This window comes from Cavia porcellus, unplaced genomic scaffold (assembly GCF_034190915.1).
Source record: "Cavia porcellus strain 051 isolate PalLab524CR breed Dunkin Hartley unplaced genomic scaffold, mCavPor4.1 scaffold_2, whole genome shotgun sequence".
In the NCBI taxonomy this organism is placed as follows: Eukaryota; Metazoa; Chordata; class Mammalia; order Rodentia; family Caviidae; genus Cavia; species Cavia porcellus.
Window position 1 is genome coordinate 55,638,168 of NW_026947485.1, and position 14,639 is coordinate 55,652,806.

The following is a 14,639-nucleotide window of genomic DNA, read 5'->3' on the forward strand; positions in this document are numbered from 1 at the left end:
TGTTGCAATAGACAAATAAAACAAATTAATATTTATAAAATATTTATGTATCTACATGTTTACATAGCTCTACATAACTATTTCTAACAGAAGTTTCTATTTTCTTGCAAAAATCCATCTAAACTCTCAATTTACTTTTGCTAAGGAACTTAATGAAGGTGGCCTGCACATGAAAAGGTATAGAGACAAAATAAGTACATAAGGAGAAGGAAGAAAAAGAAATTCTGTTTCTTATCCTGCTTCCAAATTAAATACTTTCTCTCTAAAAGTGAAAATAAATTGCCCTTACATTAAGAATTATATCCATTTAGTTACTGTATTTTTAAAAACTTACAATTAAACAGCTATTAATTTTTTTCATTTTCCCCTTCAACCACTATTACTTCTTTTTGCTTTGTAATAGATATTCTCAATATTTATGAACACATGAAAGAAAATAAATTGTCAGATCATTTTTTTTTTTTAGTAAATATCTTTGATGTCAATGGACAGGAGGTCAGCATTGAATGTGATCTCCAATCACATAATGATGTTTGTAGTTCACCACCCTAACTTTATCTTCTGCAAATTAAGGCCAAAATGTCCCTTTGAAATGCTAACGTGGGAGACTTTTCAGGACAGATGAATCTATAAAAGAGCAGGCTTAGATTTATCCAAGATCAGTCCTCCTCTTTGAAACTGATGTGGCATAACAAGGAGGGCATGACCCTTGGTAGAAATTTGTATTATTTTCATATTTTTTAGGATTGCCTGTTGTGTGATAATTTTGACTTATTTTGCAAGGAGGTGTAAGTGTACCCGTGTTTCTAATAGCACAACTTATAAAAGCTAGATCATGGAAACACTGCATGTGCCATCAGCAGATGAATGGACAAGGAAAATGTGGTATTTATACTCAATAGAGCGCCTTAAAAGAAAGACACACTCAAGGAATCCATAGGTAAATGGATAGAACTTGGTAACAAATATTGAGTAAGTGGGAAACACAAGCTTAACTATCACATAGCTTTTGTTTGTATGACCAACTCAGAGTAAAGTGTGCAGATGAGGAGCAAAATGGAAGAGAGACAAACAGGAAGTGGGGAGAGGTTCAAATGGTTCCCCAAACTGCTATTCCATGTTTCAAAATATCTTAATACATACGCTAATTCACTTTATTTATATCACTAGTTTCTCTTAGTTCATCAAAAAGAAAGTTTTATGCTAATATGTTTCTTTGTAAGAGAAAATCTTTTTTTGTTGATGTACTCAATAATTTCCTTGAAGATAAATATATACAATATATAAACAATTGTTATTCTCGTATTATTTTGTTTTATTGTATTATAAAATAAAATATAAAAAGAATCACCAGCACACGATGACAATAAAAAGGCAGATTCAGTTACCTGTGGACATTGAATCCCCCATGGACAATATACTCTTATTGTCACACGTGCCTCACACTTTATCTCAAATTTTGTGCTACCCTCTGTATTTCTAAAACTGTTCTATTTTCTCACAGCATTATTTTTGCTCATTGAAGGAAATAAAGGGCAAAAATTTGAAGAAAGTAAATGAATTTAGAATGCCTTCTGTTGGCTTCAATGCTTGACCAAAAAACTTATTCGGTATTGTAGGGTAATAAAAATTGTTACTATGAAGTAAAATTTAAAAAACCCTTAGTAGATTGTTTGTTTCTATTTTATGGAATGAACGTACATGTCTAAAATAGTAGTCTGTTAGAAGTAAAATCTGTTAAGCATTTTTGAGTGATAAATATAACCAATATAAATAATGTAATCAAGTATATAAATATATAATTATATATTTTAAATACATATTATATATATTATACAGTCCAGATTTTTCTCAAATGAATACATGACTTGTATAATACAAAATGAAAAGAAAAAGTGTGAAAATGAACTCCATGTACATAACTTCTTACTAGACACTGAACATCTGATCTTGGTCCAACACGCAATTTTGCAACCTAATCCTTGTACGTGTGGCAGTGTCTCTCATAAATGCCATCTCAAAATTAAATCCAGCTTTAAGCAGGGAACTAACTCGTCTCCATGTATCCTCTTCAAGCTTCTGGCAAAAGAACATTTTTTTAAATGCTCTTGCTGGAAAAGCTTTTTCTGGGAAACTAATATCCTCCCAAAGTGATTATAGCTCGATTTTTTTTTTGGTGATGAAATCAATAAATATCTACCTTTGTATGTTTTTATGGCCGCTTTTCATATATAACATATACCGAAAATGCAGAGGTAAACATTTTCCCGATTATTTTTTCAGACTATCAACTCAATTAGGACATGACCATGGCACACTTTTCAAGTCTGAATGTATCTCACAGGCAAAGGATACTTCCTTTACATTTGGTAGCACTTTATAGAAATATGATTCTGCAAAGTAGATTTGTAAAAATGCGGTGCCCCTACTGACTGTAAATCCCTGAGCAAATTGAGATTCCAGGTAATATTGGTAACATAATTCAACTGACAGGTAAAACATCGCAGTGGTCTGTGAGGCTTGAGAGCTCGGCCTTGCTTTCCATTTCCTCTGATGCTATTCTCTTTGCAAACCTATTAATTTGGTTGACCTTTTTCAAGTAATAGATCAGAAATAAAGTTTTTTCTTCTACTAATGAGTCCAGAGAGATTGCTGCTGTGGTAAGAGACAAGCCACATTAATTGAATTCCTACGAGACAAGTACAGAGTCCTTCATAACTGCTTAGAAATTGAATGGTAGGTTTGAATTTGTTTAATTAAAAACAAAAATATTAAAAACTCAAGATATAAGAAGATTCCTATAACCACATTTAGAGGCTGTGCTACTATGTTTACATTCTTTTCACTTCTTACTTTCTTTTCATGTTAGTAATAGATGGAGACTGAAATTACTTTTAAAGTGACAAAATAAATTGGTAAATGTCTCTAATTATTTCCGACAAACTGCATAAAATCTTTCATATAGGTATCACAATATGCCTTGTCTTCCATCATATGCGAATCGCATCAACTTTCTCTACAGAATCCACTTTTTTGTAAGACAAACATGGTTTATGAAAATTGTAACTACTTTGTGAGTCTCTTTGAACCACTCTCATTAGTTCCTGCCTCATAGGTGAATCTGAGCGACCCTTTCCTTTCAGGGAAAGCTCACCTGCAAGACAGAATTTACATACACGCAAGTATTATGATCATGTGTGAAAGCATACATTTTTACCTTAAGCAGAAGCACTATAAATATTTGGGGGAAACAAATCCTTTAAAGATTAATTTTTTGAGGCAGTTATTCATTAGATACAAAGCTTCCTGACCCAGTGCTGAGATAATATAAGAATCACTTATTCTGTGATTATTTTAATTGCTATGATTGTTTTACTGGCATATGTTTTTTTCTAGATGCATGCAGAATACAGCAGATGGCCCTTCTGAACTTGTGGAAGATTACCTCTGTGACCCAGAGGAGATGCCTCTGGGCTCTCGAGAGTGCAAATTACCTTGCCCTGAGGACTGTGTAATATCTGAATGGGGCCCGTGGACCCGGTGTGCTTTGGTGAGATTAATTAATCATTTTATTAATATGAAATCTGCTTGATTCCCTACCACTGAATCTTTAAAAATATTAAGAAACATGATAACTTCGATGTAAAAATCTGTTTGTGAACCAAATTTTCCAATGCAGTGCGTGTTTTCTTGGCCATTTCGTTCTTTCACAGTGTCATGTAAGGTCAATGTTTCCTCTCACACTGAACAGCTTCACCACTTGTAAGCCTTTTGCCCCTAGCCCAGCGCACACAGTGCCTTCTGTTGGTTTTAGAAATGCACAGCATGTGAAAAACTGCAGTGATGAAAATGATTACCTTCAAGGAAAGACAAAAGGAAGCTCCAGTAAAAACATTTTGATGGTGTCAGTTTATTGTCACCTCTTGCCTTTTGCCCAATCCATTTTATTTAAGTAGTAGAAATAATCTTTCGCACAGAGGGGTCACTATAGTGGGAGTGTTAGCTCTAAAAAGCAAAAGATGCTGGCTAAGAATCTAAGTATAAAGAAGAGCGATGCACATCAGTAATTTCCCTTCCATGTACTGACTGTCTGTAGGCCTGGACCGAGACAGCTCAGAGTTCCAAAATTCCAAAGTTTCTGGATTTCAATAACAGCAGGGTCTTACCATGGTACTCTGGAAAGGGTATCACTTGAAACGCCGCTAGTCACTTAGGAAATTCACTAGTACTTGACACCTCCATAGATACACACATTTTTTTTTTTAAATAAAAGCATCAAAAGCCTGGGGAAAATTCACCTGTGTAGACTGTCTTTGCTAAAATGCTCCATAGAAGAATGGTAAGAAAAAGTCTACAGTGTTTTTTCTAAGGAAAAATTGTTTCAAAGATGTTGACTGGCAACTGAATGATACAGCTGGGACAAAAAAGACCTGGTACTTGACTTTAAACCAGGTTAAAGTACAAAGCAAAGCCAGTTTTTTCACAAGATCGTATGTCTTACTTTTCTCATTGCTAAGACAAAACACCTAACACCTAAAGTTAAAGGAGGAAAGTTTTATTTAGCTCACAGTTTGTCTTACTTTTCTCTCATTGAGACAAAATACCTGATGCCAAGTTTTATTCCTTACAGTTTTGGAGGCTTCAGTCCATACTCAGCTGCCTACAAGGCAGGGAGGCATAGTGGGGCAGCAGTTCATGGCCACTGTAAACAGCAAGCAGGCACAGAGCAAAAGGGAGAAGAAAAGCCTTCTTCCTGCCCTTGCACTGTATGTCGGCTCTGCCCCTGGGTGGCTGTAGTACTCACATCACTAATCCCAGTGCTAGACAACAACCCAATCACAAATGCTAGATTCAGCAGCATCTAAGATTGCATGAGGCTTACAGTGGGGAGGGGGTCATGTGAACACAAACCATGACACAGTTTATAGAACTTTCAGTCCATAATTGGCTGGCTTCAAGTAAGGATGGTGTGGCAGACAGGCACCACAGTGAAGAAACAGTGCATGGTGGGCAGGGTAGTACAGCCACAAGGAATGACCATGGCTCTTTCTCACTCACACCCTTTATCCTAGTGCTCTTGACCCTAGCATTGCACCGTAAGTCAATCCAAGTGTTACACATTTTAGATCCAGTCACCTCTGAAAAAGCCCGATCTATGACCACATCTTTGAGCCATAACAGCATGCAAATAAACTTCTTTTTAAATTCCTTTCTATAAGATTTGAAGTTATGCCACATATTTGAGCTACCTTCTACAACGTCTAATCATGTTGATAATTGTCAGATTCCTTTCTTTTTAAATTCTTACTATCACAGACTGTTTCAGAAAGATTCCATTTCTATAAGATAGGGAACATTGAATCCAGTTTCTTCTTAAAGTCATTAATGATAGTCTAATAACAGGAACCACTATGATGCAATTATGCTCATATCATTTCTGTTTTAAAAGACCAAGGAAAGTCATTTTAGAAAAATAATTGAGACTTCCCCAAGTATAAAAGAGAGTTGGTGAAATATACATTGTCTTCCTGACAGCTCGCCATAGAAATGTTTGGAAAAAGAATAAAACTTAGTTGAACAGTTGTGCTGCTTGGGCTTTATATTTTACTTTTATAAATTCATCTTGTTTCGTAACTTTTGACTACCCAGAACTCTGTTGGGAGTGCTGAGTACACAGATACTAAGTTATAAGCCTCTCAATATTCTAACATTGTAGAATGCAGCAGTATAATAATTCATAATTCATATTCTAGAAGAATAGTAAAGGCCATTGCCATGTGTGACCACAGTACAGTAAGGAGCCGAAAACTAAAAAGTCCAAGTTGTGCCCTTAAATGTTTCCTGTTCTTAGAAAACCAATATTCTTGAAGACTGAACCAGTAGAATGACAGTCAAGTCTTTTTGGTGCTAAATTGTGATGTATGCATATATTTGTATGCGTTAGGAAAAGAAAAATCATTAGTATCTAGATAGTTATTTTAAATTACCCTTTAAAAAACTATCCAAGTGAAAGAGAATGTGTGCACAAGTTTAGCTCAAGGCATTAGCATTATACAATAGTAAACATGACCGAGTGTGTATTGGAGTAGATGTGAGATGATGTGTGTGTCAGTAGCTGGCGTATGGACTCTTATGTATTTTATAGCTAGATGGAACTTCACAGCCTCAGTTAACACCTTAGTTTTATACGTGGAAAAACTGAAATATAATCAGAGTGACTTGCTCAAGTTAGCCTGTGGCCCAAATATTCAAACTCCTGCTCCAGCACTGTGCCTAATGTCCTAGCTATTGTGCGGCTGAGAATTCACCCTTCTGAGGAGCCATATTGTTCTTTATAAGCCTTGCAATCAAAGCAGTTTCCGGCAAAGGTCTGCCAATCCCATCAGACAACCTGCTGATGAAGGAAGAGCCTGCCCTGACGCTATCGAAAAGGAACCCTGTAACCTGAACAAAAACTGCTACCACTATGATTATAATGTGACAGGTACGTGAAGAGTCATCTTACCCCAGAGCTAAAGGCCAAATCCCATGGCCTTGAGACATTCGCTTCAGTATAGCTCATCTCCATCTGTGTGCTTTTTGGACTTGGAATTTATTATGCTCCCTGAAATAATTCGTTATTAAACAACAGAAACATGTATCTGTTCTAGTTTTGATAAACTTTGAGATATAGAGAATAAAAATCTCAACAGATATTGTCTTCTAAAGTAGGTTGTGAATATTCTAAGTAATCCTATTGAAGTGGGAAGCCACTTTCTAGAGATGTGAGCGAAAGACATATTTTTAACACAAATTCTTGTTTATTGAAAGATGTCTTTCTTTTTCAGACATTTACTTGCCACGAAGTATTGAGGCAACAATTCTTGAGTGTCTGGGTAGTTCACAAGTGTGGCTAGTTTGCTGTAAAAACATCAGCAGTCTCAAATCAGCCAAAATAATAAATTAATGTTATGGAAGATAGAGAAAAATATATGATGCTTTTCAGAAAACCAAGCTTTATAAATGTTTTCCCTAAATTTATCTAATATTTTGCATACAAAAAAATATTTCATTAGCTTATATAATTTGGGACAATACCAAAGCTAACTTTAGAATTTCATAAGTACAACAACAACATTGTCATTTTTTTTAATTTCTTTTGATTTTTCTCTTCAATTTCTTTATATGACACCAAGGAAATCAAAATTCTCTGGCATGTGCTGGATAAAAGTTGAAAAATTATTTTGAAAAAAACATAAAGTAAAAAAATTAAACAATGTACCCAAATTTATTTTTTGAAATAAATTGAATTTAAATCAAAAAATGTGCTTTTATTATAATATGGCTACATAAGTACTGTCTATTAAAATTATAGTAATTTTGCTACAATAAAAATAATACTAAAATTTTAAATTCTACTTTTACTAGAAAAAAATATTTAAGTGACATTGATCTGTGAGCCCAAGTCATTTTTCCAATATCACCAAACAGCTAGCTATCAAGATTGTCAACTAGACATCTGCCTTGAAAAATAATCCCTGCAGCTATGTGCAACCCCAGCAATTCTATCTGACTCCTGATATGTTCAAAGCTGGGACCCATATGCTCTGTATGTGAGATGATTGATTGCAGGGCTTACTAAGCAGTTTTGAATTAAGCATGGGATTCAGGTCATCAGAGTTTCATTTGAAATCTGTTTCATGCACAGCCTTCTGTTCTGATGATGGGCTTCCTTTCAGACTGGAGTACGTGTCAGCTGAGTGAGAAGGCAGTTTGCGGAAATGGCATTAAAACGAGGATGTTGGACTGTGTCCGAAGTGATGGCAAATCAGTGGACCTCAAATATTGTGAAGAGGTGGGTGGGTGCTGTGTTACACCTTTGTGAGGAAATTTTCCCCTAATAATTTCATTTCATGTTGAACCCAGTGACCTGTGTGCTTCATGCAACTTATTACAGCAGATGTTTTCTGTACTATTCACAAGCCATTTATTAGCTTCTTCCAACAGTACTGATTTCCACATGTAATTTCCTGTTTTTGTTCTGCATAGACCCCAAATCTATGCTAATTAACCCATCCCCAAAGAAATTTTTGTGAAATAATGAGTAATCAAGGTGAACAAAGGCAATAAATCTTAATCGGACTACTCATCATATTTCATAATTTGATGTGAATCTTTGTAGTGCCTGGGACACCTGCCAAGACCCATTATGTATTCTCTCTGTTGCTAAACAGTGATTGCCTGTGGTTTGGTAGCAGATTTTGATATTAAGATCTAATATCCAGCTGTGAGAGCCCAAGTGCTCAGATGTGGATAATACAGCTTGAAATTCAAACAAAGACATGAAATCTGCCACTATTACTTTTTAGGTACAGACAATTACAGTTATTAATTCTCTAATTGGAAGATGTAGTGTCATCATTCTTAGATGATCTTCTGCAATTTAAAAAAAAATGACCTTCCTTAGTTTTCATGAAGCTTTACCTCACATTCAAATAACCTTATCTGATTTCCATACCCAAAGGACACTCGCATTCCTGAGATTTTTTACTCCAAGTGTATCTGAGGCTCACTGGGTCAAATTCATGCCAACATAAGCAGAAGCTTCAATAGATCTGGAGTAGGTCAGGAGGAGTTTATACTCTCTTGGAGGAGTCTAACAGAAATGATTACCACAAATTGTGTCAGCAGATTCCAGGTGACATTATAAACCCTGAGTAAACTGTACCAATTTGTAAGAAAAAATTCTAGATAGAAATACTTTAAACCATTTGATACCTTTGGCTTGTGCACCTAACTTCCTTAAATCTGTGTTTAAGGGAGCAGAGCTCTCAGATGTGCTGAAAAAGTTTTGTTATTTAGCTAATAAATCCCTCACACTGTAATCTTACAACACAATTTAGATTATTCTTACATTAAACAATTCAAATTTCACAGCTTAATCATCTTGGTTTTGAAGTTAATGACCTTGAAGTAGCATAACCATTATACAAGTAACATTATTATGAATGGAGATTAGGGTAGCTATATACCAATTGGAGAGCTTTCTGCAATCTACTTCTGTTTGGCAAATGCACACACAAATGCCATCCTGGACCAGGTAAAATAGGAAGTGAGTAGTTCTGAGAGCATTTTGAAAGCTGAACCCAAATCGTACGAGACCAGTTTTAAACTATTTCATATGACTAAAAAGATTAAGGTATAAATAGGATCACAGATTTAAATGAAATAAAAAATCTGTGAAATACCTAACTCAGTTGTCTAAGAGGTATGATAAGTTTATCCTTAAGTGAAAATACCATAAAATTTGAATACTTCCATGATAATTAGAAATTGACATCCCAGCATTCTGGTTCTACCTTTACTAGAGGGGTGCTACTTTCTGAGGGATTGGATTAAATAGCTCACATCCCACTTTACTCATGCGTCTTGCTCTGTATAGATTTCCAAGAAAAACGGGACTTTTTAAACAGTGATTTCCCGACTACTAATGCATGTGCAAACCCTGCATTCAGTGCAATAGCAGTTGGTAACTCTTGCTGCTTCTCAAATTGCCACAAAGAAACATGTCATTACTGCCCAACAAAGAAGAAAATGAACGTTGGGCCTCATTCCTAGCATTTATGTAGTATTTTCTTCCTTTGGGTGTTTTGGAGATTTTTACTTACCTGATACCTAGTAATTTATTTCTTCTTTCCTATTATTTACACTCTAAATAAACATCTCTTAATGAAGACTAATACATTTAGCTAAGTGAAGAGTGGATAAATAACCAGATGAGAAAGTGCATAAAAAGATACAATAAATGTAGAAAAATAGTAGAGAATTAACATGCCTAATTAGTAGATATCCAGTGCATCTGTAAACAGTTATCCTGTTACTAACATGTTATAGTAGTTGAAATCTGTGATTCAAATTCTCTATAAAACTATTATTTACTTTAAATGTGACATTATTTTAATCATTATCACTCAAAGAAACATACCTAACTTCCTGTAAGTTTTATGAGTTATAATTGATATGTTAAAAAATTTTATCCTGAAAGTGAAGTGTCAACTATTTCCTGTGAAAAATGTAACGGATTTGCTTACCAAGGGAATGAAATAGTACAAAAATGAAGGATCAAGATGTAATATGTATATATAGCAATTCCCCACAGTAAATGTATTTAGTGTGTGCCCCAGACTTATACTAATAAAGATGGAAGAAGAAAACATGTTTATACTATAGAGAATGTAGTTAAATATGCTTGTATACACTTATTTATTTTAAAATATCAGCAGTATAAATATATACATTGTGTTGTATAAAAGCCATTAACCTGATCATCTCTCAGCTTAGACAGCTTAGAGCAAAGAACTAGAAACACAATACAGAAAATGTTTCTTCTGTTATCTTCTTCTGCTGTATAAATTAGAAAATACAAGTTTCATTTTCATACGGAAACAACAAAGGCCTTTACATTTCCAAAATCTATTGATAAAAAAATTATATTCTCCCATCAAGTTCTTCAATTTTTCTTATTTCAATGATACTTTGTAGCTTAGAATATTTACATGTTACAATATTCAGAGGATGAATTTGAAACCTCTGCTTAGATTTTTTACAGTGGAACATGTAAATTATAAGCAATGAACTCTAAATGCCAATAAAATGGGATGTTATCTGATAGGAAGCTTAACAACAAAATAAATAATTTTGTTACAGTTAGCTGCTGAGATGAGTTTTAGAAAATGTTTGTTTAACAATGCAGATAAAACATTCATTATCAGAAACACTCAGAGGAGTCACTTGTCCTTTTGACAAAGAGATGGGGGATGGCGAGGACTGACGGCTCTGCAGATGCTAAGCACTGTCAATGACTGAGCTCCATCCCAGCACAAAACTACTATTTTACATTGTCTCATCACGTTATATCATTAGCTGGAGTGGCAGTTTGTCTTTAAAATCTTTACCTTTTTGTTTTAACATGTAAAAAACAAATAATATTCTGAAGATATTTATGGATCTATATATTGATTATATGCTTGCCTTTGAATTAATAGTAATTGTGCTAATACTTAAGTTTTCCTCATTTAAGAAAATTTAACCAATTTGCAGATTAAATCCATTGTTTGCATTGCACTTAAGTATGGATCTCCGCTCCTCTCTTCTCCTCTTCTCTTTTCTCCTCTCCTCTCCTCTCCTCTCTCCTCCCCTTCTCTTCTCACTTTTTCTTTCTTTCCTCCCCTCCTTCCCACCACCTGTACGTCCTAAATAGATCTCCCTCTGTGTTTTTCAGCTTGGCCGTGAGAAGCACTGGCAGATGAACATGTCCTGCGTGGTGGAATGCCCTGTGAATTGCCAGCTGTCTGACTGGTCTCCTTGGTCAGAATGTTCTCAAACATGTGGCCTTACAGGTTTGTTTGTACAATTAGCATTAGGCTAGTTGTTGAGATACATGAAATAAAATATCACTCTTTCAATCATGTCAGCTAACTTTAGAAAGACTTCTAGATAGTGAGTCTTTCTTTCTAAAACATAGGAGCTTTAGCTTTATTTATTCCTGGGTCTCCTGGAGAGATCTCTATGCTGCCTCTTCCCAGTAAGATATCTGCTTGCACAATCATAGCATATCACTGAAGTCACATCACTTTGTATGTCTGAAAGGAAAAATGATCCGAAGACGAACAGTGACCCAGCCCTTTCAAGGGGATGGAAGACCATGTCCTTCCCTGATGGAACAGTCCAAGCCCTGCCCAGTGAAGCCCTGTTATCGATGGCAGTATGGCCAGTGGTCTGCATGCCAAGTGCAGGTATCAAATCTCAAGAAGTTTTGTGAACTGTGTATCTGTAAAGATTTGATTACAGAAATGTTTTACAGGTTCCTGCTCAAAGATTTTAGTTACTTTGCTATTTTACAACCATTTAATTAGTTTTGAAAACAAACATTCCCTGTCCTGTACTTTCAGAATCATTTGGAGACCCATTCATTTTAATGAAAATTTATTTGCCTGTCATTGGCTGGAAAACAAATAAATTGTTCAGTGTGTGCTTTATAGCTTGTGTCCCATAAGACTTCTTCCCTAGGGTTTCAAATGGTTCTCCAACTGTTCATAAATCAAAGTCAATGATGCAGAGATGACTGTAAGTGATGAACTCCCTAATGAATTATTTTCCTTTTGCTAATTAGTCATTTCTTCCTCCATTCCAGGATGCCCAGTGTGGAGGAGGAACCAGAACAAGGAACATTTCCTGTGTAGTCAGCGATGGCTCAACTGATGATTTCAGCAAAGTGGTGGATGAGGAATTCTGCGCTGACATTGAACCCATTGTAGATGGTAATAAAAAAATGATTCTGGAGGAAACCTGCACCCAACCTTGCCCAGGTAACAGCAACAGAACAAATCTATCTTGGTGATTTCCTCCCAGGGCCATGGCCAAGAAGGTTTTACATATATAGGTAAGTCAAGGAATGTCAGTAGTTTTATGAATAATAACTACAGGTCCTGTACCAGCAACTTAGGCACCATGCCTGTGGATAAACAGGGCACTGCCTCATTAGTGCAGGGATGATGGGATCAGTCTCTCACGAATTCTCTCTTGGGAGCTTTACCATTTGCAGAGGATAAGAATCAAAGCTTTCAGGCTTTGGTCTCACATGGAAAACATAGTATAGAAGTTCAGAAATTGGGCCTTGAACATAATCTATTTGAGACTTTCAGCAGAAAATAGAGTAAGGAATAGGCAACATTCAAATACATAAGGCTAAAGAAGATTTAAAGAAGATTTGAATTTTTTGTGTGGCTGGCTTTCACTTTGCATAATGTTTTCAAGATTCCTTCATATTTTTTGTTTATACATTCTTATCATGAAAGGTTACTCTGAACCCTGAATAGAATTTACAATCAACTCACACCTACATATGCTACAGTTAAAGCATACCATGGGAAACTCAGTAAACATTTATAAAGAAAGGTCAGTTGAGCATGGTGGTACACACCTGCAATCCCAGGACTTGAGAGGCTGCAGCAGGACTGGTAAATTTGATCTCAGTTTGGAAATTTAATAATTTAACAGGATGCTGTTTCAAAATAGAAGTATCTAAAAAGAACTAGGGGTGTAGTTTAGTGCAAAACTCTGCTCACTCTCTATTGCCAAAAAACAAAAGTCTAACCGTCTGCAACTGAAGACAAAATAACATAATAAAATTATAGAAGAAAATATTGAATGATACTGTTAAGAATCAGTGATAGACAAAAAGAGTATAAGATATTAAAATATAGAAAGCAAATGGTTTAATAGTGTAGAAATATTGGAGGAAAAGATACGTTAACATTTAGAAATGAGACTGATTAGAGAATTGCAGAGAAGATTTTAAGTCAAAAAGCAGTAGGTAGCCCACCTTTAAAAAATATATTTAGGCAAAAGTTTGTGGTAGTATGAAGGGAAAGAAACTAGAAGTAACTTTTTTATTCACAAATGGGAATGTTTTAGTCTCCTAATTTCTTTATAAATAAGAAAAATGTACATTTCTTTTTAAATATTTTAATAAGATCTTAAAAATAAAAATAAAGATTTTACAAAGTAATTATTCAGCATGAAACATTTTCTCTACAAAAGAATATGTGTTATGATTGTTTTAAATGAGGAAAATGTATAGGATTGACTTTTTAAAATAAAAAACCTAATAAAGTAGATTACCCATCTAATTATGCCTCAATTTACTCAGTGCTTATTAAATAAATTATTTGAGATAATTATACTTTGTTATTTATTCTGAAGATCAACTAATTGAAACTGAGAAAAGCAGTAAGTAAAGTAACCCAAATTTGAACTGTAAGTTAGATATCAAAGTCATTCAAGTGTTGTAATGGTCTCTGCATACTCAAATACTTTCATTTCCAACATATTAAAATATAGAACATTTAAAAACCAAAAATCTGAAGAATAACAACCCTTATTCAAAGGATATAGTTTTAGTTATGAAAGCTGTGTAAGCTCTCCAGGTCTGCTGTACAACACTGTGTCTGTAGTAAACTATTCTGCATTACACACTGAAACTTTTAAGCAGGCAGAGTCATGTTACATGTTCTAGATAAATAAAATGACTTTTTAGAGCTAGACAGTGTATTTATTCTTAGTCTTGCACTTGCCAATAAAAGCTGATCCAGCAATTGTGGTGGACCACTTCCAGTTCGTGAAGCTGGTCTGATCTCAGTGAAGACCTCACAAACCGTTCAATTTAATAAAATCACTATGAGCCACAGTACACCACCATGAGACCGTGGCAGAAGCGACGGCTCTAGGGCATGGGGAAGAACTGCACCTGTGAATTTGATGTGCTGAATGCCCACAGAAATGGGCTGAATGCCCACACAAAATGACCAAGTCTGTAGTGTGGAATGTCTACCAATTCCAAAGCCAAATGCCCAGCATCCATCACAGGATCATTATAGGATCTAACACAGTGTTCAGAACTGGTGTTTTTACTGAGAACTAGTATGTGCCTGTCTGTGGATTCCCACTACATATTTTCACTATACTTCCCAAAGCACAATCACTTACTCTTTTGACCTGTGTATATCAGGTATTATTATGGCCTGCTACTGGACTTGAAGTTAGACATACAATGTCTAATGACAGAAGCAGTTAGTAATCTAATAGTGACATAAGCATAA

At 35.1% G+C, this 14,639-nt stretch overlaps 1 protein-coding gene across 1 annotated transcript in view; it reads left to right on the forward strand.

The window, feature by feature from the left end:
- Thsd7a (thrombospondin type 1 domain containing 7A) overlaps positions 1-14,639 on the forward strand; it is a 371,111-nt gene that overhangs the window by 338,222 nt on the left and 18,250 nt on the right. Inside the window, exons 16-21 of the mRNA XM_063242093.1 lie at positions 3,397-3,550; positions 6,340-6,484; positions 7,719-7,834; positions 11,261-11,378; positions 11,629-11,774; positions 12,173-12,347. Of these exons, the coding sequence (XP_063098163.1) occupies positions 3,397-3,550; positions 6,340-6,484; positions 7,719-7,834; positions 11,261-11,378; positions 11,629-11,774; positions 12,173-12,347 (854 nt within the window). The remainder of the gene's footprint in view (positions 1-3,396; positions 3,551-6,339; positions 6,485-7,718; positions 7,835-11,260; positions 11,379-11,628; positions 11,775-12,172; positions 12,348-14,639) is intronic.